General features: G+C 42.4%; 1 protein-coding gene across 3 annotated transcripts in view; it reads left to right on the top strand.

Moving 5' to 3' along the window:
* Positions 1 to 837: 837 nt before the first annotated feature.
* The window catches only part of ppp3ccb (protein phosphatase 3, catalytic subunit, gamma isozyme, b), a 32,622-nt gene continuing 5,747 nt past the window's right edge, over positions 838 to 27,712 (top strand). For 2 of the 3 annotated variants that reach the window (XM_044144723.1, XM_044144724.1), the window contains exons 1-10: positions 838 to 1,411; positions 17,792 to 17,989; positions 19,128 to 19,252; positions 23,283 to 23,394; positions 23,472 to 23,617; positions 24,965 to 25,104; positions 25,976 to 26,053; positions 26,165 to 26,259; positions 26,359 to 26,484; positions 27,096 to 27,173. In XM_044144723.1, coding sequence (XP_044000658.1) covers positions 1,360 to 1,411; positions 17,792 to 17,989; positions 19,128 to 19,252; positions 23,283 to 23,394; positions 23,472 to 23,617; positions 24,965 to 25,104; positions 25,976 to 26,053; positions 26,165 to 26,259; positions 26,359 to 26,484; positions 27,096 to 27,173 — 1,150 coding nt within the window. In that variant the 5' untranslated portion in view covers positions 838 to 1,359. The remainder of the gene's footprint in view (positions 1,412 to 17,791; positions 17,990 to 19,127; positions 19,253 to 23,282; positions 23,395 to 23,471; positions 23,618 to 24,964; positions 25,105 to 25,975; positions 26,054 to 26,164; positions 26,260 to 26,358; positions 26,485 to 27,095; positions 27,174 to 27,712) is intronic. The other variant, XM_044144722.1, reaches the window with a different exon arrangement.

Raw genomic sequence — 27,712 nt, forward strand, 5'->3', positions numbered from 1 at the left:
AGATTGATACCAAAAAATAAATCCACACCCCAAGTAAAACAGGGCAAAAATATACAAATTTTGGGGGGGCAATTAATTAACATAGCCTACATCTGATTACTGTGAATATAATCTCATAGGTGAATTGTCAGCATGAAAAACTGTTAGCACATCACATCATTGTTCTTAAATTCATCTTTCACAATAACATTTTTAGCCCCAAAGTGGACCAATCAGTGACATTAAGTTCTTTCCAGGAAATCAAACCACTTTCTTTTCGAGAATACATTTATTTTATACTATCAATTTTAATAAGTATATGCATTTCTGAAGCTTTAATTTGTAAGTCCTGGTTTTTGAAATATTACGAGCGTCCCAATAAATTAGGATGTCATTTAAAAGATGATTTAATTTAGTAATTCACTTAAAAAATGTTAACTTAACGTTTAAATGATTCAGTACATACAGAGTGATTTATTTTAGACCACACCCTCCACAAAGACATAAAACCACTAAAGGTGATTGCTCACTCTGTGAGTGTGAACTGGTTATTCACACTCACACAGTGCTTTGTCCAGTCATGTTAACGGAAAGTTTAGTGAAAATAAAAAGTTGTAGAAAAAGGTGCACAAGCAGCAGAGATTACCAATTCCTTGGTATCCGCTTTTGAACTGAATCAGTGGCATAAATGAACGTTTCTATGATATATTTAACTGAGGAATATATACGTGACATTTTATTGGAGGTCCATTGAGCTAAAGAGCTGAAAGTCTGGGCCCTGGCAGCTGCATGGAGTGGCCTCAGCGACTACAGTATGAAGGCGGCGCCTAAATTTCACATTAATACTACACTACCCACAGATCCCCGCGTCGAGCCATGTTATAGGAAATCCGCTTGCGGCGGATTATTGTAATCCGACAGAGGGTCTGGACGACACATCGGATCACGATAAAAAAAAACCAAAGCGCAGCGGCCTGTAACAGATGCAGCTGGTCCGAGAATAAAAGGATAAAGTCGGGATATGATCTGAGGCGCGGCGCCGTGTTGCTGGAGCCAGAGATCGGCGCTGCCCCCCCCCGGGCCGCTTCATCCGACACACACACGGTGACAGCGGCTCGGCTTTTCTGCACCGCAGAGCTCGGGAACAGCTACAGTTAGCTGGACAGAGACATTATCTCCGTCAGCGCCTTCCTCCTATCCGCGTCGGGGTTGAGTCCTGCTCGGCCTGGAAGCTGACTGCGGCTGTCCTCTCTGCCGCTCCGAGACGCCCCGCTGCTAGCGCGGCTAGCCCAGCCCAGCTAGCCTGCTAGCTGGAGAGGAATCTGTCAAGTTTGGTTCAGATTCAGCTCCGTGTCCGCCCGCGGCCAGCAGGCAGCGAGGATGTCGACCAAAGACCAAAACAAACTCTCTACCGTTGAACGGCCCATCAAAGGTAGGCGACTTTTCTTCCTGTAAACTTCTCTCCGGGTGCAGGAAGTGAGCGGGGCGGTGGGGGGTACAGGGAAGGGCTAACAGGAGAGCCGAATGTAGCAGCAGCTCACCTTCTCCGCGGTCCCCCGCTAGTCACCGCCGCCTGCTATCTGACAGCAGCAGCAGATGTGTGACCTGACGCGGGCAGCTCTTCTCGGAGACACGTCCCCCGTTTCCGGGTGAATGTTTTCGCTAAAGAGGTTTGGGGGTCTTCATTTGGACGGACACAGTCCAGAGTATTTTTCTTGCTGGGATAGTTATCGGTGCAGATGTCCCACAGTTAGCTCCGTTTTTACTACAGTGTCTTTTTAAAGATACGTATGCTTTAAAATGCTTCATTGACAAGTACCGAGCAGGTCCAGAGGAGTGGGGGTGTCTCTTTATGTTTGTAGGGGAAGAGTGTAAAGAGATGCCGTGAGGGGAACTGCTGCTGCACGAGGAAGTCAGGTGTAGCAGTGAAGTGAGGGCTGTGCAGCCAGACAGTGGTGAGGTGTGCGTTGTGAGTCCGGCTGGGAGTGAGTTAGAAATGTGCCAGAAGAGATTCTCACAATTCGAACTTAAGTTGGTCAGTAGTTTCACAACAACCTAATAAAATGTAAATGAAATAATAATGCATTTTATTTAATTTTACTTAACCTTCATTTAACCAGGTGAGTTATTAAGAACACATGATTTACAATAATGAAAATTCTATTACATTTATGATATTCCTTCTGTTCCAATGTCTTATAAAGAAACACCAACTAAATTTAGTATTACTTTTCCAGTAAACATTCTGATAATGCAGATGTGAATTACTTTAGAGAGCCTGCGAGTTTAACTGGCTGATACCAGCAGGTTTAATAACTTGTCATCTGCTCTGGTGGAACCTACAGTCAGAGCGTCTACTCTGTACTTGCATGTATAATAATGATGGGTATCATAATTTAATTACCTTTTCTGCACCTGGCAATTTCTCAAAATACTCAAATTTGCTCTTTTAAGTAAGGCTGAAATGATTAATTGGAATAATCGATTATTGAAATAATGGTCAACTAATTTAGTAATAAAGTAATCGTTAACTGGAGTGCAAAAGACGAAAAAAGTCATTTGCTGACAGAACAACACAGTCGGAGGTGGCCTGGTAAAACCAGCCCCTCGTTCTCCGTTTGACTTCATCCAGAGGGTCAGGGCTCAGAGGGTCAGGGCTCAGAGGGTCAGGGCTCAGAGGGTTAGGGCTCAGTGTGCCTCACGCGGGACAGACTGGCTCGAACACCAGGTCGGCAGTCTCCATGTTTGCAGATGAAGATGAGGTCTGCAGAAATCAAAACGGGGTCTAAATGTGAGAGAGACAATCGGAGCAGAACTGTTTGCGGAGGAGTTGGACTTTCTGTGGTTCAGACCAGCATCCAGAGCAACAGGAAGTGAAGAAGAGTCCAGCCGGGGTCGTCAACCTGCCGGTGGGTCAAGTTCAGAGGCAGTGGGTCAGGTAGCAGGCGGCCATGTCTGATGGACTCAGGACGTGTCAGACAGGCTTATGGAGGCAAAGCTGCCTGAAGAGCATCAGTTCATTAAAGCTGGAACCTGTAAGCCAATCAGGTCGACCCGACCTGATTGGCTTCTCGCTCCGTCTCCTCTCGCGTCTACTTTCATCTCTTCATTTGATTATTACTCTGGACTTCATAAGCTGTTGTTGGTTGTCCTTCACCTTTTTCCATCACAGCAGGTGTTTAATTGTTGCGCTCCATATAATTAGCCTCTTCTGGTTCCCAGAGCGCAGCATCGCCCAGCGAAATGAGGCAGAGAGACGCAACGCCCGAGAACGAGAGAGGCAATTTAAAATGCATTTAGTGCTGCAGTGAAAAAGACTTGCAGATATTCATCTGCCCGAGTTGGCGTGCCTGTCTTTGACTCCTGTATGCCGTGTCAAACTGATTAGATGTAGGCTTAGACTGTTGGTTTAACACAAGAAAAGGAGAAAAACAAAGCTTCATAATACATCACAAATATCTGGCCATCGCAATGTCAGTTTATGTAATATTTATATTGGATAGAACTGTTTGGAGTGTAGTAATTGTTTGACTAATGTATTCCAGCTGTTATTATAGTTGGACAGCAGATCCTCATGCTGGACAGAGATGCTGCCCAAAAAATCCTGAAGGTCACTGAGGAACGGAAACACAGATGAGAAAGATAGGAAAGAAGAAAATACGCTGCTATATTTACCAGCTTTATTGTCGTTGCAAGATTTTCTAATCTCTTGGGGGGGGGGAAAACCAACACATTTTGCCTTGTAGACAGATTCATGTTCTATTTGGCTTCAAAGACTACCAAGAAGTAGCACATAGTTGTGAAGTAGAGAATAAGTTCCTTCAGCAGTTTGCTTCAAGTCGACAGCGTAGCCATGTTCACCACCCATCCCTCCAGGATGTTGTGATGTTCTTTGTGAATTTTCTGGCCTAAAATTACTGATTTGTGCAGCACCTTTTTTGAAATGTTGAAGTCAAAGTTGCAGTTTATTTATCTAAGTTTTATTTTTGCCATTACCTTACTAAAAAGTGAAATCGCTGCACATGACGTTCCCAAAAAAGACAGAGGGTCTTAACATGGTTCGTGATTAAAGTGAACATTTTCAGGGTCCTTCTTCATATAGCAGCTTTGCATGTATAATGTTGAGTTGCAAACTCAATATTGTAGCTTCCTGGAGGAAGTGAGTAATATGAATAATAATAATAGTATTAATAATATGTTCTGTCAGATGAGACCACATTTGAACCTTAAAGCTCACAAGCTGACGCTGACTAGCTGCTGGTTCTGTCAGCTTCCATCTGGGTCTGTTTAAAGGCAAACTCAACAACCTGAAAATGTGTGTTAGGTATAATGTTGTCAATACTTGAGACACCTAAAAACACATGGAACTGACTATTTTAATGGACTTTTAATATGCGTTAATACTTACAGTGGAAAGTATCTGGGCACTACTGCAGAAGCTCGCTCAGTTGATCGTGGTAACCTGCGCTCCAGGGTGTACAGCCAATCAGAGTCAAGGAAAAGGAACCGTGTTCATGGAGGAAACAGAGGGGCGGGGCAGAGAACTCCTAAAATGATTCTACTCTGACTACAAATGGCAGTGGTTTCACACTTCTCAGCAAATGGTGATGTGATGTTGTTTGCAGCCTTAATAAAAAGAAAAAAAAGAGTAAAAACATTAAAAGAAAAAGTTTTACTTTAAGATGATTCTGCAACTTGGTGGCTTAAGAGATGAAAAGAACTCACTCTATATCGATTTTTATGCTTTTCTTTTTTTGTTATTGAATAAGGCTGTTGCAATAAGAAATTAATCACATGATAAATTTAAATGATCTGAGTAGTTTCCATTTTGATGATGAATATTTTTCAAAGGTCAGTTTTGTTTACTGAGACATCATAATCCAGTTTATTTATGGATTTGGTTGTATGTTTTTTTCGGAACTTTATTGATTTTGTCGTGTTTTATTTTGGACATATGAAATATCTTCCAGTTCCAGCTTATTGGTCGTTGAGAGTTCACGCTTGCAATTTTATGATATTTTCCATATATTATTTATTAGTTATATTATTTGAAAATGATCTCAAAACAAAATATTATCGTTTATCGCAATCATTTCTGTGACAATTCATCGTCCAGTAAAATCTGAGATTGTGACATGCCTTAATGTCGAATTGATTACATTGAAATATTAATTATCCTTAGCAAACCTAAAATGGAAGGGTTTGTTCCAACAGCCTAGTCAAAGCCCAAAGTTGAGAAATTGTGGCCAGGCTTTTTGAAAATCCTGTATCCTGTTTACGCTCTGGAAATTATTGTGTAGTTTGTTGCTATTGCGTTTACATGTTTTAATATCACATCAGATCGTTACAATAAGCTCTAAGAACCAGTAGTCATATGATTAGCAGAATGAAAAACTCAACTTAATCACAAAAAACACCTCTTAAATTTCAAAAAAAAAAAAGCATTTTAATCATAAAACAGCTCAGTTATCAGATTTCGCCACCTCAGCTCATGTTGCAATTTTTTTTTTTTTTTTTTTATAACCTCAGTTGTTTCCACAATTGTTTCAAAGTCTTGCTACTGCTGATAATTTGAAGCTGATGTGTTTAAAGATTATTTCTATTTTGAGTGAATCATACACCGAAGTATAACTTCACAAGATGCTCAACCTTTAATCTTTCTATTTTTCATGTTGGCGTTCTCCTAAAATTCCCACTTTATTCTGGTAATATCCTGTCGTAAACATCACTGGAATTCAAAGTCTAAATAAATAGTAGATGTAAACAAGATGGCCGCCCTGTGTGTGCTGACATCACTCTGAATTATGGAAACCTACAGAGTGTATTGGAGGGGAAAAAAATCCAGATTTTCCAAAATTTAAATCTTCAAAAACCAAGAATTGGATTAATTGATAAAATGCATTTATAGCCCAGCCCTAGTTGGATGGCAGCAGACGGTGATATGAATGTAAAGTTTTATCATGATACTTTGTGGTGATTGTTAATGATACAAGTGATAATAAGAGATATTACTGTTTTTTTTTAAAGAACTGTATAGTTCTGACTGCATGATTAAATTAAATCCTGCTCTTGAAAAACATTGAGTTTGTGAAATACTTCTTTAGGACAACTTTCACATGAAGAAGTGAGATTTGTATCACTAAAACGGAATATCTGCATTTAATCATGTTTTCAAATGTATTGATACTATTGATACGCCTTTATTGAGCAAACGGTGGATAAAAGTAATAAAAATAATAATCCAGACCACACAGACAGTCTGAAGGGATTTTAAACATCATTAATTGGAATTTATCATGACAATAAATCAAAATCTTATCGTGATTATTAATCCATTAATCATATTCATGATAAATGTTGCGCTTAAATGCCCACCTCTTTTAGAGGGTGTGAAAAGTTTTTCTGGAGCCGCTCTGCTAACTCACGGCAGAGCATATCGCCGTGGAAACGGCTGCAGCGGGCACGCTGTTGCATCACTGCTGGCTGCTTCCAGCTTCCAGCTTACTTACTGATGGTAATCCAATCAGTCCTGCCTTTTGCCTCGCCCGCCATGTGTAATGATTGTGTCTGCATCCATGATTGATGAGGCCCGTCCTGTGAGGAGCAGGGGGCGTGTCCTCTGTGACGCTCCGTTCAGGGATCAGGGCTCAGCTGGCGCCTTGCAGCAACAGGTTGGGGTAAGTGTCATGTTTTCCCTCATTTCCACCCATTCCTGTCCACACAGCCGCAAAGTCATGCTGCTTCTTGCTCTCTCTGCCACTTCAGAGAGTGTTGCAACATGTCAGTCAGCAGTCTGCCCCATATTCTCCTGGAACGCTCCAGTAGTGGTTCAGCTCTGAAGGCCCAGGTGTTTCTCACACAGCACACCAGGGGCATCAAGGTTTTTATCCAAGAGCCAGACTGATGGGAGCTCAGGCTCCCTGGATCACTTCACCAGTAACAGTCGCTTGTTTGGCTCTAACTTTTATTTTACTGGGAAGACAGAAACTCACTGAGATTTAAAAAACAAATCTCATTACCAGAGTGTCCTGGGCTTTGCGGATACAAACAAGGCAATTTAAATTTTCCTACTTTAAAATAAGTAGCCTGAAACACCTTCAATTTATAGTGTGAAATAATTTGACCTGGCTGCAAGGTGGTGCAGTATGTAGCACTGTTGCCTTTGCAGCGAGAAGGTTCTCGGTTCGATTCCCGGCCCGCGGTCTTTCTGCATGTTCTCCCCGTGTATGTGTGGGTTTTCTCCAGGTACTCTGGCTTCCTCCCACAGTCCAAAAACATGCCTGTCTCTAAATTAGGTGTGTGTGACAAATTGACCCAAGGGGAAGAATATACAATGAAAACAAATCTGGTCTCACAATTGGGCCTTGAGGCACTCCATAAGTCAAGAGAAGTTATTTTTGAGCTGAATGGGTATGAACAATAGACGGATAGATGTGGGCATTTTGTTGCTGTTTACCATCATTCAATATGAAAATCACAAGTACAACAACATCCAGATTTGCTCTGGTTTATGCCCAATGGTATGAAAAGGCTTGTTTACAGGTTAATAATGCAGATAAATCACATCAGTTATGGGTCATATTCCCACACATCAAACGAATGATGTTTAAATCGTTCTAAGGATTATTTCTACTTGCATGTTCAGTCAGTTTATATGAGTAATGTATTGCACAATTCACAGGAATAGTCAAAGTGTACTGTTTGGAGTCATGTGGTAAATGTTAAAAATTTCTCAGGAAGAAAAGAACAAGCCTAAACCTGAGCTGCCCTCCATGCTGAGCAAACAGTCACAGTTTGACAACGACACAAATGTTGTTTTAATATGCTGCCCATTTCCACGTTGTCCTGAAGAACAATAGAAAAGTTAGTAGCAGCTCAGAGCCTTTAATTGATCTCACAGTCAGTGTGAGGTTTGGGTTAGGGTTAGGGTTAGGAACCATTAAATTACAAAAGGAGCAACATTTTAGTGGCATGCTAAAACATTTACTAAAACATTTCTTAATAGAATAAATGTTTTAGTAATCATTTATTCTATCTATTATTTTTGCGGAAAAAAATTATGGCACGTTATGCAGATTTTTCCCATAACTATTTTATATATTATTATAAATGCAATAGTACAAATAAACAGTTCCTTTTTACATAAGAAAAGTAACATTTTATTGCCTAATATACAGTAAGAGCTTTCTTTTAGTGAATTCTTAAGCACATGCAGTGAAGGATGCTTCTGCAGCTAAAAAATCCTTCCAACATCAACATGAGGAAAGTTTAGATCTTTCTGCTTTTTGCGTGGCTGATCTGGAGATTAATTTCTTGGATTAACAAATTAATAAGTGGTCAGTGAAGGTACTCAATATGAGCTAGTAGAGCATACTTGCAGACTAAATATGTTCTACTATCAGTACAGTTTGGTCTTTGTTTGAGTTTGTAAGTGCCAGTTAATGATCAACCAATTACTATATTTTTTGACAATTATTTCAATAATTGATTTATCACGATTAATCAGATTAATCGTTTCAGGTCTAAGTAAATGTGGAACTGAAATGTCTCAGAGCAATGCTAGCATTAGCCGTTAGCTTGTGTTTACCAAGCAGCCAATCCAGGAGCATCCTTCATTTTCTGTGCTGCTGATTGGCTGTACCCCCAAGAACATTTGTTAGGAAGACTGTCATATTTGACGGTTGTCTATTGATGCATGTTTAGGTAAATTTGGTGTTGAATTGTTAAAATAAGCAGTTCTTAGCGTTTTTAAAGGGGATATCAAGTTTCTGCTATACACATAGCATCAGAGTGTATGACTGCTGCACACAGACACAGATACTCTAAAATTTCTGCTTATAATCAAATGTGTCTCTCAAGTGGCCACTTGCATAAAGTAGTGCTACTGTATACACAATAGTTTGATATTTTTGAAATGTATTGAGCTGTCTTTAGGCAATTGTGGAAAAGTGCGGTTCAAAAAGTAAAACGATGCCAAACATGATCTCTTCCTTTATTTCCTTTACCGATATCACCCTAAATCCCAATCTTTATCAGCGTTTTGGTTCCCAGACAGTGAACTCCCAATCCCCCTCTAATGTGGAGCAGGCTCTGCTCCCATGTTGCCGCCGCCCTGCAGCTCACTTCTCAGAGTCCTGCTGCTTGAACGCTGTTGGACTTCCTCCCTCGCCACAGCAGAAGCTAACATGTTGAAGTTCCTGATGGTCCAGATAAGTTCTATCAGCTGCTGCAGTTTCCTGCCTGTGAGGCCGTTTTGATGCAGATGCTTCACGCTGTCTACAGGTTTCCACCAAAACACGACTCGGCTCTCTTTACAGCAGTCAGTCTTCGTTGTACTCTGACAATGTGAACCCACACCACAAAACTGAAACCACACAATTTACAAAACCCATCAGTGAGTCTCTGCACTGAATGTGGGGGTTGCTGGCTCTGAAACGAGCCTGTAGTCCATCACTGAGAGCAGAGCTACCAACAGACGAGCATAACCAACTTCCTGGATGAAGACCACTGAGCCAATCACAGCGGAGGACTGCTGGTCCTGGTCCTCGGTCAGGTGGTCAGTTGAAGTGTAAGGCTGCATTCAGATGGTCACTGAAGCAGCAGTCACACTGTCAGCTATTTTGCGCATGTGTTAAGAAAAATATTTCCAAGGAGTTTTTTTTTTTCTTTTTCAATGCCATTGTAATTGTAAAAATAGTAAATGATTTAAAGAGGATAATATGAAGTAAAAGTAAAAACATCTTAACTGCATTTTGCAAGATGTCTTTTGAAAATAAAAAAATCAAGTATGTACCCCTCTTATAAAGCAAGAGGAAAGAGTAATAAATTAGTGCTTTCCATGACCTTATTCTATATAGTCTTGTACAGTCCATTAACAGCTTCAGTTAATCTCATAGAACGGCGGTTTTCAAAGTGTGAGGCGCGCCTCCCCGGGGGGGCGCCAGAGCACTTTAGGGGAGGCGCGGTGCGAGGGAAAAAAATAAACCGGAAAAGCTATCTGCTTGCTGTCTAGTGATGTGAGAGAAACGTCTTTTACGCACACGATCAACTCTGTGGATTTAGGAAAAAGTTGGTACGGTGGGGTGCGCGTGTGGAGCGGGGATCAGTGGAAATGTTTCCCCCCTTAGAGGATGTTTTGGCCAGTGACGTCAGTAACGTTACTGACGTCGGACCACTTTTTTCAGTAACGAGTAATCTAACGCGTTGCTATTTCAAATCCAGTAGTCAGACTACAGTTACTTATCAAAATCATTTTTGCGTTACTATCTTCTTTTGTTATTTAATCGTATTTCCTCTACTCGTCTTGTCGAGTGACCGACGTCTCTATGCAACAGAAATGTAAACAATGGAGGGAGATGCGCGTTTTGTTGGTGGAAAAACTGGAACTATTTTGAGTTTCTGTCGACAAGTCCGATTATTATAGGCGGTGTTCTGTCAGATAGCCATACATTGTCAGATCGTCATACGCGTATGACAAACTGATTGCTATATCTGTCAGATCAGCATACGTTTGCATACGTTTCAGCATACGTGTCAGATAGTCATACGCTTAGCTCAGACATGTATACGTTGTCATTACCATATGATTTTATTTAATGAGCAACATAGAATCATGACGTAGATAAGGATTTCTTTCAAAAGTGAAACACTGGTTTTGCCCCAGTTTCAATGTGGGTAAAATTGCGTTTTCATACACGACATGCTATCCAAGTTAGCAGACATGTTATCCAACCCAAAAATATTAAGGAAGTGGGGGACGTGAATTTAAACAGGGCGTGTTTTGTAGTTTACTGCAGCTGCAGCAGCATTAAATTTAATTTATTTAGTTACTTTTTATTGTGTCTCTTCTCGCGTATGACAAGCTGACGACTCCTCTCAATATGGCGGACCTCCTGCAGAATGCGCATGCGTGCGCATGCGCTCTTACCATATGTATGCTATTCTGACATGTATGGCTATCTGACAGAACACCGGCTTTGGGCTTCATTTTTTTAAAGTCGCTTGCAGATTTAATGAGCGGCGGGTTGCGCCTTTTTGGGCTCGTTTTTGAACGTGAAGTTGCTCATTTGGGCTTGGAAATAAGCAGAGACTCACAATAAATCCCAGAATTTGTCCGTCATTAAGGTAGTTTTACTCCGTCTCTCCCTGTTCATCATTTCCAGGATGATCCGTCCCGCTGTGTCTTTGTTAATGTCAAGTTAATGTATTACCTCTGAATGACGTCGAGCTTCGCGTTGCGCTCCAGAAAACTGCAAACATCGAGACCAATATGAACAGCGCAATAAACGTGTCCGTAGTTGGCAATAGTTATAATGGCAAGTTAGCACCGTTATAATTATTAATATTACGGTAAGTGTCGCAGCCATCGGAGCTGTGGAGCTGCAGTAGGAGCTCTGTGCTGCGACATCAAACTCAGGGGCGTAACGCAGAATCTGGAGGCTGGGGGGAGGGGGGCTTTAAAATTCTTCTTAGAGTTTTCCAGACAACAGTGGACCACACAAATTACTCATGTTTTTTATTTTTTGTACAATCTGCTCTTCAGTTCAACCTTATCAGTGGAGACACATTGTTGATGTTACCATTATAAAATAACTTACAATTAAGTATTGGCAAAGCTCAATGTGATTTTCACAGGAGGCAGAGCGTTGTTGTTAGCAGCTGCTGAAAGTAACTAAAAAGTTACTTAATCCTGCAGTTAGTTACTTTCCTGCAGTTAGTTACTACTTGACTTGGAAAGTAACTTAGTTACCTCCCCCCCCTCCACGGCGCAGCAGGCCTTAAGCTCCTTGAAGGGGGGCTCACCCTTTCATACTTTGAAAACCCCTGTCATAGAAGATGTAATTATTCTAAAAATTAATACAGGAAGCGGTCTGTAGCACAGGGCATTCTGGGTAAATGCTTGTCAAACAAACTTGTAAAGTCTTCCTGCCGTTTCCTTCTGTGGTTCTTGGTGCAGCGTCACCACAGGTGGGGAGGAGTTTTCACATTTTCTGCTGAAAATGTAACAAATGTTGCAACTTTGATCCCCAGTGGAACTGAGACTGCTGGACTAAAGACTTAGTCCATAAAACTGGTCCACAGTGGAGTTCATGATTTCTACTAAAAGTGAGCTGGGTTTGTACGGTGGCCATTGAGGACCCAGCTGAACAAAAAGCAATAAAAAATGAAAGACCAAAAGCTGAGCAGTGTTTTACTGAAGCTGTTGACACACAGTGTGATGAAGTCTTCCTCTGTCCCTCCAGCCGTTGATTATTTGACTACTACTTCCTCCTGCGGTCGATGAAGCCCTTTTTCTCTCGCTTGTGGTTTCAATTTTCCTCTACAGACTCGAGGCTGGCTTCACAGGTTGCTCTGTTCAGGCCGCACATCTACACATCGTCACTGGACTGCTTTCTGCCCTGATGGTGATGAACCAGTTCAGGAGCCAGCGGCATGATTGGCTGGATGTGTGCGACCTGGTTTGCTTTCATTAAACTAGACCACAGAGCCAGCTGTGCCTGTGGGATATATAGGGAAGTTTTCTTTCAATGAATGAGAAGAATTGTGTGTGTGTGTGTGATGTCAGTTTTCAACAAAATATCAGTTTTATTTTAGAAAACAGTTTCATTTATTGCGTTTGTGCATGTTATGAGTGTTTGTGTGTGTGTTGTGTTGGGGGTCTCAGCAGTCTAGGTCCTCCGTGTAAACCGTGTTTACCATCATGTTCTACTTAGAAAAAGCAGAAATCTCCTGACAAATGGGGAGGTGTTCACATTTAGAGCAGCTCAGTTCCCCTCCGTCAATAAACACATGGTTCAGTGAATTCATGTGCTTTATTCAAAGCTTTATCATATTCTGTCAGCAATAAGAACATGAGAAATAAACAATGAGATAACCGAGTATACTGAAGATTAGAAATGGGGACGAGCTTTAGTGTTTTATCCTTCATTGTTGTCTTTAACCTGAATGCATCCTCCCATTTTTAAAGCAAATTAACTGACTGAAAACTAGACAGCGACTCAGAACAGAAAACCATTCAATGCCTGTTTTAAATGCAAACTGCTGCATTAAAAAGTGGCCAAACATCTTTTGTTATATCCAGCTAATGGAACACAATGATAATTGAGTTCATGAAATTAGATTTCAGAGACTGAGTCAACTAAAAATCTACCTTTTCTTTCCCCGCAAATATAGTAAAAGTTCTAGGAATCTCAAACATTCTTGAATCTCTAAACCGTGTGGAATATTCCAGTCCAGGGTTCTACTCGTTTTCGCACTGGTTTTATGGAGTTAAATTGAATGTACTCCTGTTGCTTTTCAGGTTCAGGTCTAAAGTCTTTTTGTAGATTTTGAACTACATGTGTTCATTTTGAGTTGAGGTGCCTTTAATGAAAACTTTGAAACAGCCGTTTAGTTTAGCGCTGACAGGAAGCTAAGCCTTCTAATTCCAAGCTTTGGTGTGCGATGGCATTTAGAATTTTTTCTCGCGTTATGGATATTGGCTGACAATATCACAGGTGCACCGATCCAATACTAATATCAGAATCAGTCCTGGTATTGGAAAAAAAAATTCTATATTGGATATTGTGACAATGTGTCCGATCTATCAGGGTAGATCTATTCAGTTTAATTCTATGCTTTGTGCTCTGAGCGATATCATGCTTTATTTATTTTACATTATATTTAGAATTCCTAACTGCACTTCCTGAACTATTTGAACAAAGGTTTATTGCAATTTAATTTTACATGTTTGGCAAAGGTAGTCAGCCTATTGTTGGTTTTTACAGCTGTTCTCCTGATTGCTCTGGCTGAACAAGTTGGAGTTGTTTTTAAATGTTTGACCAAGCTTGTGAAACTTGATGCATTTAAGTGTGCTCTACCGGTGCAGTGTTATCAAAGAAATTTGTAACATTTCTTTGTTTTAACTAAACAAGCATTTTAGTTCAATTCAGTACGGTATCGGACCAGTATCGGCTGATACTAAACCTCAGATATTTGTATCTGTATTGGAAGTGAAAAGAGTATCAATCTGATATTATCTTTTAACAGAAGAAAACGTTTTGCATTATTACACATGTAACTAAACATGGTTATGGAAAAACAAAATTGGCAAAATAAAAAATATTCAATGTTTGTGAAAACTTCTGAGCTATCAAACGGTCATGTTGGATAGTGTATTCATATGCTACAAATAGGGATGCGCCGATAAAGAAATACGGATATGTTAAAAATTGACTAATATCAGCCGATACCGATGTTGGGCTGATATATGGGGCATCCCGAGCTACAGATTTATTTCCAGATTTATTACCAGGTATTGACTTTTGCATATTTTTACACTTTACTTTACACACGATGAATAAGAGGTTTTATAGCTGTAATAAAGATACAAGTTTGACCGCATGCCAATTTTATTACCAATACCTTACATTACTTTGCAGTTGAAACTGTGAAAATTTAGTGTAGGGCAACACTGAAGTAACTTAGTTTCAACTTCCTACTGCTGCTCTCAAAGTCCTGTTCATCAAAACTGTTATGCAGCCTTTATAGTTCATATGATGAGCTCAGCAGGCTCCAGTTCTACCAGGTATTTGCCAATTGCTGCTGCCCCTAGTCTGAAGGAATTATGCAAAATTTGTGTTTGAATTAGTCAAATAGTGACATTTCTGGTTTTGATTCTTTGACTTGACCAATCAAAACACTCCAAAGAAAGCTTCGGCAACCAGCCAATCGGTGACTATCTCTTCATTGGGGGCGGGGGAGTTCACAACTTGCAGAGCAAGAAACGGAGTGAAACATGTACATGGCAGTCACTGAGGCGGGAAAGAATTCCGTGTTCAGGAAGAAGAAAGCTGCTTGGGCTGTTCTTGAACCAAACTATATTTTTATAGTGAGTTCATTTTTTGCAACATTGAACTAAAATTTGTACTGTTTTACCAAAGCAAAGTCACATAGTCCACATCTGTATCTCGAGTTTATCAGCATATTTATCAGGCCTCTTATTTGGATATGATACTGTTCACTATTAGTAAACAGTATGCTGTTTACTAGAGTTTATGCTATTTACTGTGACCTCTGTGTACCACTCCACCCTGGTAGCTGCTGGACATTTTAATGAGCGGTCAGTGAAACACGATGACCGCAGTATTCTGTTCAGTTTTACTCTTTGGATTTGCATAATTGTTGAGATGATGGATATCCCGTTAAATCAAGTATCATGAATGTCTTGATTAAAGCCAGCAGCAGTTGTTGCTGATGTGCTGTTACACCCTCAGCCAGCTACACACAGCCGGTTTCTAGTACAAGGAACACACTGCTCTGCAGAGTGGAGGAGGGGTAGTGGTATGGGCTGCTGCCATTAATGCTGCATTAGTTGAAGTTCAGTTCCCACTCACTGACGTTTGACGAACTCCTCAAATTCATTGTGATCTGAAGGAGCCGATGTTCTCAAAGCAACATTGGTTGGTTGGTTACTAAGATGAGGTGTGGTATGTTTACAGTCAGAGTCCAATAAACAGTGTGCTCTACTGGCACTGTGCCAATAAAAGGCTGCTTCAGCAGAAATATGAAGATCTCTTAGCCGCCGCCTCCCCCATGTGATCCGCCAGATTTCTCTGAAACTGGTATTTTCCAGGAATTGAGCTGCTTGGTATTTCCTCCGGGCGCGCGCCGCGCCGCACTGCCAGAGCGTCTGGTCAAGCCTCAGCATGCCGTCGTAGCTCATTGACGTGATTACAGCTCTATGAAAAGAAAGGTGTTGGAAGTCAACACCACGTTGACTTCCAACACACCGACAACGTACAGCAGCGGCCACTTTATGGTCTGTACAGACATTCTTGGTTCACACTTAAACATTGCTGAACTTTGTTCTACCTGAAACGGAGAGAAGACACTCTGAAATGATGTGATGAAATGATCAGACTGAATGGGGGCTCATGGGAAATAAGGTGGCGACTGAAGGGTGGGTGTGGAGGGATGGAGTTGGAGAGAAATGTGCCTTCGGAACAGAATTGGGTAGAAGAAACGATGACAAACCAGATTGGTTAGGTGAAGTCATTCTAGGTCATGCTGTAAGATTTTTGTCCCAATTTTCTCCTTTTGATCATCCTGAGAGAGATTCCTGCCATGTGTGGTGTGTTAATGTTCTGGTCCGCTCGGAAAGACGTCGCCATGTGTGGAAACTCTCAGGTTTGGAAAATCGGCCAGCAGTTTTCAAATCTTGTCGTGTGAACAAGGCATTAGCTTTCTGTCTGATGCTGGAGCAGTGATGAATGATGTGACCTGAAATGATCACAGCCATAAAAAGAGAAGAAAAAAAACACACTTAGGATGAAAAGAAAAGCAACTCTACACCCGTCCTCCTTCTCTGATCTAACAGTGCAGCTTCAGTTCAAAAGTTAAGGTACAGCAGGTTTGAAATAAGAAGTGTTGCTTTGTGTTTGGGGTAAAATGCTGTAAACAATAAAGTTACTGAACGGTGAGAACAGAGCAGAGTTCAAAGTGGATTAGGGAAGACCGGGAGTGATTGTAACACTTGTTCCTTTGGTATATTTAACTCCTTGATGTTTGAAGACAGAGTTCTCAAAACGTTCTTCAATATACCCGTGTGTGTTTACTACAAACAGCTCTGGTTGAAAATGCTGGAAGAATGTCAGGAACTTTGAGTTACACAGATGTCCTTTATTACATCTTAACTCACCACTTTGGTAGTTTGTAACAATAAGACCAAAAAAAGCAACTATGAAGGCAACTGTTTGAGCCGACTCTCAACCTTATCAGCTTGGTGTTGCAGTTCCACAGCCTGCCGCTGTCATGATCATTTCAAATGAGCTCAATAATTTCCATTCTAATATTTTTTTGAGGGCCAGTTTTGTTCAGGGCCGTAATAATCCATTTTAATTTTTTTATTTCCATTTTATTTATTGTTTTTGGTTGTTTTGCATATTTAAAATGTCTCCCAGTTCCGGTGTTGTTCTATACAAAATGTTGCTCCATTAGTCTTTGAGAGGGCAAACCTGTGTTATTATGCCGTTGTCAATATATTACTTAAAAAATGAACACAAAAAAATACTATTAATTTCTGGGACAATTCTTCATCCAGCAATATTTCTTATCTAGAAATATTGCTGTGGACCTGGACGAGTCTGTGCCAACCTCTGAACAGTAAAGTAAACCAGAGTGCATGTGGTCTGAAGAGATGTGTTCAGGACTGTTGTGGCATCATTTGTAGATGAGGGAAGTTTAACCCTCGATGGGGAAATGATGCTCCATAGTGCGGTGAAGCCATTTTCCCCATTCTGCATGGAGCTCGAGTGAGAACGGATTTCTACTGTGAGGATCTGAAGTTGTGGCAGCTGCCGTGCTGAAAGCGTCTTCGTGGCATTCAGGTGCTTTGTCTCTGTGTCCTTGTGGAGGATACTTCCTGTTGCAGCTCCGTTTTTGAAGCGTTTCTAAAGAGCTGCATCCTCCAGCAGAACCCACTCATTCAGAGGACGGAGCTGCCTTGGCACCAGGCATTTCACAGAACAATTCCATCGAAATAACTTCTTGAATGAAGCAAAATTTCTAAACAGACATTTGTCGTCAACATGTGTTAAGGGTTGAGATGTTTTATTGAAATCCACCCAGAAAAGAACGTGCGTTTTTCTGCCTCACCTTGGGGTCTCAGTTTGGGTTAGAGCTCTTCCTGCCTCTGTAAGGTAAAGCATCCGAGCAGGAACCGCTCCATCGCTCATGTCCTGTCCTCAAAGTGAACCCTGGGTTTATCGGTGTGTTTGTGTCGTTGACGTCAGAGCCTCACCCCCCCTGCTTTTCTCCCCCACCATGTTTGCAGCGGTGCCATATCCTCCCGGTACACGCCTGTCGGTCAAAGACCTGTATGCGGACGGGAAGCCCAGCCTGGAGCTGCTGAAGGCCCATCTGGTGAAGGAGGGCCGGCTGGAGGAGGAAGCGGCCCTGCGGATCATCAACGAGGGAGCCGGTATCCTGCGCAAGGAGAAATGCATGCTGGAAGTGGAGGCGCCCATCACAGGTACACCAGCCTCCATTCTCCTGTATCTATGAAGGCCCTGAAAACTCGATCTGTTGGTGGTGAACAAATCTGTTTTGGGTAAATCCAACTGAAGTAGCAGCAGCTGTAGAGTTTGTGATGTTTTACTGTCTCACAGCAACAGCTGGGTTCCTAATGATAGCAGGGAGAAAAGAACAATCTCTTTATAGTTTCTATGGCCACACAGAAGTTTATATTTCTACTCATATCAGGACTTTGTATTATCTTCCATTCATTTTAGTAACTGCATTAATGCATAACCCAGACATTTTCCCCAAGTATAAACTTTACTAATTTATTCAAAACCCTAATCTTAACTAAAACCTAATTCACATAAGTTGATCAAGGTTTCATTTCCTTCTAACCAAAGCAACGCTAAACAGCTGGACTTTATCCTGGATTTAAAGGGACTCACTGTTTCAGCTGTTATGCAGTTTTCAGCTGCAGCAAAGACACAAATAGGACCATCTGGACCAGGTTGGTTCAGATAGGGCTCTTCCCCCTTTTTAATAAATGAAGTAATTATTTAAATAGTGATCACACCATGTCACCTCCCTGGAGCTCAGGCTCTCTGCAGTAAGCATAAACCCTGAAATCTTCCACCTTCTTTGCAAATAATGCAAACATGTTAAACTTGATCTCGGTATCATAACCAAACATGTATCTGTCTGGAGTTAGTTGTTAAAACAAGAATCCAACCAGCTTTTTTTTTTTCATGGAAATAATAAAAGCCTTCCATGTAACTCTACACCTTTCCTTCAGCCAGTGGACACTGATCTCTGATATGCAAATGATCCCACCTTGCCCGGCTGCAGCTTCCAGTCTGTTCAGACACACTCCACTTTGTTTCTGTCGCGCACACACACACACCCACACACACACCCACACACACACACACACACACACACATAGATCTGTCTGAAACCTTTGCAAACTAATTTTGACTTAAACAAAAATAGGAAATATTCCAAATAAATGCTTTGTCTCCCGTTTTCCATTTGAGAGCAGAATACCAAAACATAGAAATGCTCCTCCTAGATTCCACAGGTTTTCAGTTGAGACCCAATGCCGAGTTTTCTAAATGTTTGGAGAAGCTGAACCCAGCTGTGTGTGTGTCCAGTGTGTGGGGACGTCCACGGCCAGTTCTTTGACCTGATGAAGCTTTTCGAGGTGGGCGGCTCACCTAGCAACACCCGCTATCTGTTCCTCGGAGACTACGTGGACCGAGGATACTTCAGTATCGAGGTAGGACTGCCCAGTGCTCCACTTCCTGCCTCCTGCTGCAGGTGCATGGGAAACTAGTTGGTGTAAAATTATAGGTCTTAAAGGGAATCAGTCTGGATTGGCTTATCAGTGCTTTCCAGAAAACATAGATTGGAAATCATCCACATATCTCAGCTTTCCCTTGATTATTTCATTTTATCAGTATCATTTAAAGTATCATGTCTGTTCCAGACACATAGTGTCAGTTTATAGCACAATCAAGTAACTATGCTACCTTCAGTTGTTATGAAAATGCTGTGTGTATTAAATATGATTTAAAATAAATTTAACAGTATTTAACACCTTAAAATTGGGCCTCTGTCTCTTTAAAAACTCCTGTTCTTTCTCCCACTCCACCTTCAGGAGGTCATCACAACACAGCTCCTCTGTTAACAACGTTTTGACCTGCGTTCCACTGAGAAGTAGCTCTGATAATGAGCCCGCCAGGTGTTTGCTAGTTGCTGCTGGCTAGTCTGAAGGAACTGAATGGTAGAGTGGTGGGAGAGGGCTGCTCTGGGAGGAAGCTTAGAACTCACAGCTCTTAGGAGGAGCTTCATCCTCACAGGCGGAGCTACGTCCCCCCAGGAGTTGTGTACAGCTGAATGGTTTCCATGGAGATTAAAGATTTCTCAAACATGCATGAAAGAATCAAAGCAAAACTCCAGGTGTGGTTTTGATGAGGGAATAACATCATAACATGATGTAAATCTAAAAAAAAAAAATATCAATTTTACATAACACCGCCCCTTTAACCTTCTTCTTCTAGCCATTTAACAGTGGAGTTTTGTCTGTTTCAGTAAACAAACGTACAGACGCGAAGAACCTTTCCATAATTAAAGGCGTTACACGAGGATGTAACAAGTGAGCCGTCACAACTTTAAATAGTGTAGGAAATGAAAGACACTCTGTTGGTCGTCTCACACCCCTGACTGCCAAACTCAGAGCCCTGCCCATACAAACACACTTGGTTAAACACAAACCTGCCCACGCCTCCCTCTCCGACTGTGAGGGTTCTGAGCTGAGGAGTGGACTGTGTGTTTTCTGACTGGCAGCCTTTCTACAGATGACTTCCAGGAGCCCTGCTGCTTTCTGGGCTCCTTTAATGGAGACGCCGTTCGTCTTCAGACTGACTCGTCTTCCAGATCACCTCGGTCAGCTTGACCACTGCCCTGTCATCTGCCTATAAAAATACACAGTGTTAAAACTTTGGAATTGTTGGTTTGACAGATTTAAAATATTCTTTGAACAAACCTTGATGATTTCCTCTGATTGCATGAATTAAATCATCAACAAAGATGATCATTAACTCCTCATTCCAAACTGTCTTCCTGCCATAGCTAGCTACAGCAAGGAGCTAATTATAGCTACACGGGGGTTTTCTCTTGTGTCTGAGCCAAATGAGTGACAGATTGTTCATCAGTATATTTTCCTCCCTCTTGAGTGTCATCCATTCATGAAGGCAACATTCACACAGCAGGTGAACAACGACCCAGATCCAAACAGTCCAATTCCCATTTGTTTTCACTCCCCTAAAAAATCTAATCTGTTGGATACAGATCCGATTGTTTTCAAAGTGTTCGCCGTCTGAACCGTATTGTTGCATTTTATCTGACTTCTGTCATTGCATCATAAATCTGCACCAGGAGAAATGGAGGAGCTGATACAGAGATAGCAGAGTAACAGTGCTGGTCAGAAGTGGAGCAGAAATCATATCTACCTTAGTATTACCAGAAATGTAAGTTCTAAGTGCCACTGTAGTAAATTACAGGTAGACTGTTGCTTAGAAACGGTTGGAAGGGGACCGGGGCCTCTAAGAGATGTGATCTGAAGCTGTCCAGCCCCGATTCACTCAGCCAGGAGACCAGAGACTTCTGTCTTAGTGAGGGGTTGGTTGACCCCGTTGCTAGGTGTGGTTGACCCCGTTGCTAGGTGTGGTTGACCCCGTTGCTAGGTGTGATGCTTGTTTTCTAGGGACTGTGATCACATAGGTGATCCACCCGACTAATCAATTGATAGAAATGAACCTATAATGGAATCTAGATGGATGAAGAAAAGTGTCAATTAGGGCTAAAACGATTAATCGGATGACTCAGCTGTTGAAACAATTAACTAGATCAATTGTTAGTAATAGATTAGTAAATTAGATTATATTAGTTAATTAGAATAGAAGAGTAAAGTTCCTAGGAAATAAGGTCTAATAAGTCAGAAAAATGTCCATCTTGGCAAAGGCAAGACTGTTTTGGTAAATGTTGCCGTGATTTGATTCTCCATAGATTGAGGCAGAGTGAAGTGGAGACAGAGAGGCGTGGGTCTTAGTTCTGGCGTGTGGATCGGTCCGATAAGCCTCGAACATTCAGAACTCCAGAGTAGTGTTCAGAAGATGAGCGGAGTGGGGTTTCTTCCATCCCGTCTGTAAGGTCATTGTGTTTGATCTGATGGTGCCTGCTGTCTTATCCTGGTTTGTCTGGGCAGAGAACCGTCTGTCACGTCTGGACCGAACCGATAAGGCCTCACTGTGCTGCGTCCACCTTCTCTAAAACCACCTGAAAGTCCACGTCCAGCCCCCTGCAGCCTTCCTGCTGTGTCAGCCACCTTTCCCAGCCTGTCAGATTGGACTGAGTGTGAGAACAGATTGAGATGAAGCAGCTGGTTTGAAGCTGCTTCATCTCAAGCGTGTGTGACGGTTCAGCCCAGCATCATGTTTGCGTTCTGACTGCTTTGTTCCACCGCTGATCAACCCTCCAGTATTTCCAGTCGTTCCAGTCGCCATGTAGACAGGATGTTGATCTCCAGTTGCTCCTGTGGGAGTTTTCTGCAGAGCCTGGCTGCTGATCAATGATCACATCGGCTGAATCCCTGCACCGGTTAATGATTCTGTCCCTCCTAATCCGGTGTTATCCTGGAAACGATTACAGATGCTTATTAGTACTGCGGTCCGGTTCGGTCCGGTCGGGTCCGGTTTTCCTGTGCAGTTTGTTGAACTCTGGTTAGACTACAGATGAGATCAGCTGTGTTCTGGTCTGACTGGTACTTTGAAATACTTCTTCAGTTTTCTTCAGCCAGGTTAGAGCTACAGTAGAACAGTAATGGCTTCCATTCTTCCAACTGAGGGAGAATTACATCCCACTATCTCCTTTATTATGGAGATTCAGGAGGGTCAAATATACAGATTATTTTGATTACTGGGAGAGAAAAAAAAAATGATTCTGACTTTATTTTAATTTTTCCTTTTGGGTGAAGTAAGTGTTTTTGAATTGAATTTCCGAATTCTGACTTTTGATCTCAGAAGATAAGTCAGAATTGTTTCTTTCCCCCAGATGCTCTAATCCTCTTCTGTACAAACTACACAAAATAAATAACCTATGAAATAATCATTCAAAGAAATATTCAAATTTAAAAATACCTCGATAATGTATTAAAAATAGATTGAATTATTTGTGCCTCAATTAAATGCATTGATTTCATTTTTAAAAAACTAGATCTAATTATTTCACTGTTTCATGTTGCTGTGCTGAAGTAACGTCATGCATTGATTTAAACCGTCAACTCGGTGGGCTCTTCTGATTGGTTGCAAGACTGCCTGCAGGAGATCCTTCTGGCCCACAGCATCACCATCCATTACGACTTACTTGAAGATACTTGTATGAAATTAGTTTGATTTCCATTTCAGATGACGTATTTCTGAACTTCTGCTCCATTTGCTTCATTAGGTTTTTTATGATCTGTTTCTAGTGAGGAGGATCCCATGTAGGTCTGATTTCACAGTTTATTGATTACTGAGGTGATTACACAGAGGTGAATGATCAGATGGACCTTCACCATGGAAACGTCTCTTCAGCTCTGCTGTGTTTTCTTTTTTCTTTTTAAGAGTGAACAGAGAAGGGAAGTTGTCAGAAATCTCCCGCTGGAGCTGCTGGGAACAGAGTGGTCCAGGCAGAGTGGGTGTTGAAGCAGAAAGTCAGCAACTTGTTGTCTTGTTGTACCAACCGTCTCTTCCCGTGTGTGTCTGCAGTGTGTGCTGTACCTGTGGGCTTTGAAGATCAACTACCCCGACACGCTGTTCCTCCTCAGAGGGAACCACGAGTGCCGACATCTCACAGAGTACTTCACCTTCAAGCAGGAGTGTAAGTCCGGAGTGTAAGGCTGAATTCTCAGAGCGGTAGCGCCTTGTGCTCAGTGTGTGTGTCTGTGTGTCCTCCAGGTAAGATAAAATACTCTGAGCAGGTTTATGACGCCTGCATGGAGGCGTTCGACTGCCTGCCTCTGGCCGCGCTCCTCAACCAGCAGTTCCTCTGCGTGCATGGAGGCCTGAGCCCTGAAATCACCTGCCTGGACGACATACGAAAGGTGAGGAAAAACCTTAACATAATGCTAAAATATCAAACAAACAGGCTTTGGTTGTTCACAGCCATAATTTCAAGTCTTGTTGAATGCACACCTGAGGTTTTCTGTGGGACTTTGACTAAACTGACGAGTGTTTGGCGGTTCAGACCTGACCTGCTCTGTAACGGTGAAGGTGCACCAATGAATCCGCCCCGACTTCATTCATTTTGTGAGATTGGTGATTGGCTGATACTTACATGAGAAGCTGATCTTATCTTCCTCTGCAAAGGTCTAAAAATCATCCACTGTGTGCTGTGAGAGGTTTGACTGACAAACCGGCCCATCAGGTCATGTTTGCAATAGTCACCCCACTGCTGCTAACTCAGCTATTTTCTTTCTATATTTAAAACAAAACATTTAAAAATGGTATCGGCCAAGATTGAAATCATCAGGTCAGGCTTTTGAAAGATCGGCGATCGACCAGAAAACTGCAGTCAACATCTAGTCGGACCTGTGGTGACTTGAAGATGTGAAGTTGATCTTATCAACTTTACATCAGCATGGGTGTGGAATAAGAATTTGTAATGCCCTATAAACGTGGCTGTGAGTTGCATGTCAAAACCGAGTAAAAGGAGCTGAGCCTGAGAATGGAGCCCTGAGGAACTCCATGTGATCTTTTGTTTGCTCAGATTATGATGGACTAAATCACACAAAATAGGATTGTGGGGCAGTTCCAGAAATGTTTTTCTGATTTTCCAGTCAGATCTAGTATTTGTTGACCAAACATTTTGATACTGCTAAGGTAAAATGTAATTGTAGTCTGAGTGTTGAGGCAGTGCTAAGGGGAAGAAAGGCCATTAATTCCTCTTCAACGTTGATCCGGTCACAGGGAAGACGTTTTGTTTTTTTTAGTTTTTTTTTTTTTTTTTTTGCTGTTGCGGCTAAAAACTGTTTGCAAGATATTAATTTCCAAACAGCTAACATTGAGTCATGCTAGTGCAATAATGAACGTGACGCACTAGTACGTCTCATGTTTGTTGCAAGCAGTGACTTTTTCTGTCACCCAATCAGTGGACTGAGTTGTGTGACTCCAGTAGCTCCGCCCTAACCAGCCTGTTGTACAACTGAAGGGGGAACTCTACTGATTCAGTTCCACGGTGGCTGTCTAGTTAAAGGACAACCAGGTCAATGTTCTGGGATGACCAGCAACTACAAAACTAGTCTTTGTTAGTGAGGCGACCTGCAGACCCGACTGAGCTCCAGCGGGTCCATCAGGAGGAAGGGACCAGAGCTCCTGAAGACAAATAGAGGAATCCTGAAGAAGGAAACTAAAATCATCAGTGTTGTTGTCTTAATAATGTTTGTGTGCAGCTGGACCGCTTCAAGGAACCCCCTGCATTCGGGCCCATGTGTGACCTGCTGTGGTCAGACCCGGGGGAGGACTACGGCTCGGAAAAGACCCAGGAACACTTCTCCCACAACAGCGTACGAGGCTGCTCTTATTTCTACAGGTACGGCCCTCTGGCAGCCTGACACGCCGGTAATCTGGTCTGATTAAAGCGCTCCCAAACAACGGCTTATCTACAGATAAGTGACGGCTGGTTAAATCCTCCGCCACACAAATATTGGAAACAAATATTAGCATTCTCCTCTCTGTCTTAATATTTGTACTGAATCGGCCATGTTGACACCAAACATGGGTTATAAAGGAGACGGAGCCTCTTCTGCCTCTGCTTTCTATTGGCTCAGAGGCAGAGTACACACAGAGTACCACATGAGCACTAGATGATGATTTCCAATTCATGTCAGACCCCTGATCTGATCAGTTTTTTTGTTTTCGTGGTTGGAAGCATCAGTAATACAGTTCCAGAACCTGTGAGATGGAAGCATGAGTGACGCTACAGGGCAACATTTGCCTTTTCTGTAAAAACCAGTCTGAGATGTTTGGTATGATTTACTTCTACTGGGTCTGCAGTTCATGTCAACCAGGGTGACATGAATATGGAATTCCTCTTTTGCACTTTGACCTCTCCTCAGGACAGGATTTGATTGGTATCAAGGTACCTGCAAATGTTATTTGCACTCTAAACATTAATGCCACATCTATCACAAAAAAAGATGAGTGGATTTGCATTAATGGTTGTGATCTCAACATTGCAGCTTCCTGCTAACTGCATGCAGTGTGCTGTGTGTCCTCAGAGGCCTTCAGTGGTAGAAGTGGGTTAGAAGCCCCCTCCCATGGCCCCCCTAAAGCCTCGACCTTATTAAATACCTAATTTTAGTACTGCTGGTAATCATCTAGTTAAAGCAGCCATCTTTACTGTCATGGCAACCGAGTTGGAGTGGAGGCGAGGCAGCAGTAACCCCGTGTTGTTTGTGCAGTTACCCGGCGGTCTGCGACTTCCTGATGAACAACAACCTGCTGTCTGTCATACGGGCTCATGAAGCTCAGGATGCAGGGTGAGTCTGGGTGACCTATGGAGTGAGTCCATATTCTGACTGCTTGTGTCCATCCTGAAATGTCCTGTCCTGATGCCCCCGGGGCCGTCCCCTCCTAAATCTGTCCCGCAGGTATCGAATGTACAGGAAAAGTCAGACAACAGGCTTCCCGTCTTTAATTACAATTTTCTCTGCTCCCAACTACCTAGATGTGTACAATAATAAAGGTAGGAGAAGCACACCGGAAACCATGGATACGGGCTGGAGACCTTGGGTTCCTAGCAACAGAACGTGGAGATGTTGACGTGATTGTGTTTTGTCCTCAGCTGCGGTGCTGAAATATGAGAACAATGTGATGAACATCCGGCAGTTTAACTGCTCCCCCCACCCCTACTGGCTGCCCAACTTCATGGACGTCTTCACCTGGTCCCTGCCCTTTGTTGGGGAGAAAGGTCAGCCTGCCGACCTCTGACACACACACACACAAACAGATTCAGACCAAAACCTGTTAGAAAAGGTACAGACAACCAGAACTGGTCCTGATATTCTTCTGAGCAGCTGTTGAAGGAAGACACAGAGGGAACTGGTTCATCAACCAGTGTCCTCTGGTCGATGGGCCGCTGCGTCTTCTGACTGAGGCAACGGATTAAAAAGGAAAGAGAGAATTCTTCTGGTTTTTTTTATTATTTAACCCTCTCTGTAAGTTATGCTTTATTCTCCAAATATATCAACTGAAAACCTGACGAGAATAATTGAGATGTTTGAGTTTTAATTAAACTCATTTACACGCAATGTCCCGTTTTGGTTTTCAAAGTCTGCTCTCTGAACTTTTAAGGCAGTCTTCTTAGTTGCCATGATGAGTCCAGGTATCATCAACGTACCTGAGACCAGGCCTGGTGCCTCAGGTTTGACCCCAACCTGTTCTAAAAGTACCAAGGTTCTTCTCCAGCCACTTTATTCTTCATTAGTCCTGACGTCAGGCGTCTGCTTCACGGATCACGTTTCCAGCCTGTGCCGCTGTAGTTTTAACCACACGCTGCCACCTGCTGGTGTGTTTTCACAGTGACGGAGATGCTGGTGAACGTGCTGAACATCTGCTCCGACGACGAGCTGATGTCCGAAGAGGACGACACGTGTGAGGGTAAGAGTTTTTCCTCAGCGTCTGCTGCAGCTCACATCCTCAGCTGGAGGAGTGATGGCTGACAGGAAGTGTCATCACGCCCAGCTGTCGCTAACAGAAGCTAGTCGCTAACTGACTGAGAGCTGAGAAGATGTGGGTCTGTTACACACTGGTGCAAACACACCCCAGTGTGTTAGTGTGCATGAAGGGACATGTCAGCCTGTGTGTGTGTGGGTGGGGGTGTGCGTGTGTGTGTGTGTGTGTGTGTGTGTAAGGCCTGGCATGCTGGCATGCTGACACACAGCAGGCGTTTAACACTGAATTTGATTAATCAAATATAGCGAGGCCAGATGAGGAAGTGAAACCCTGGAGGAAGTGGAGCTGTTCAACTTCTTCTCTTCCAGCTCCAGAGCAACTCAGGCTGCTGCTGCCACCGCCGGCGCTCACACCACCTCAACACTCTTAGATGTTTATGAATAATTAATAACAAAATGGATGATGTAGAAAAATGATCAGCATGGTGAGACGCTGACAAATCACAATACTGACCAGGATGTAAA

Source organism: Gambusia affinis, linkage group LG17 (genome assembly GCF_019740435.1).
Source record: "Gambusia affinis linkage group LG17, SWU_Gaff_1.0, whole genome shotgun sequence".
Classification (NCBI taxonomy): domain Eukaryota; kingdom Metazoa; phylum Chordata; class Actinopteri; order Cyprinodontiformes; family Poeciliidae; genus Gambusia; species Gambusia affinis.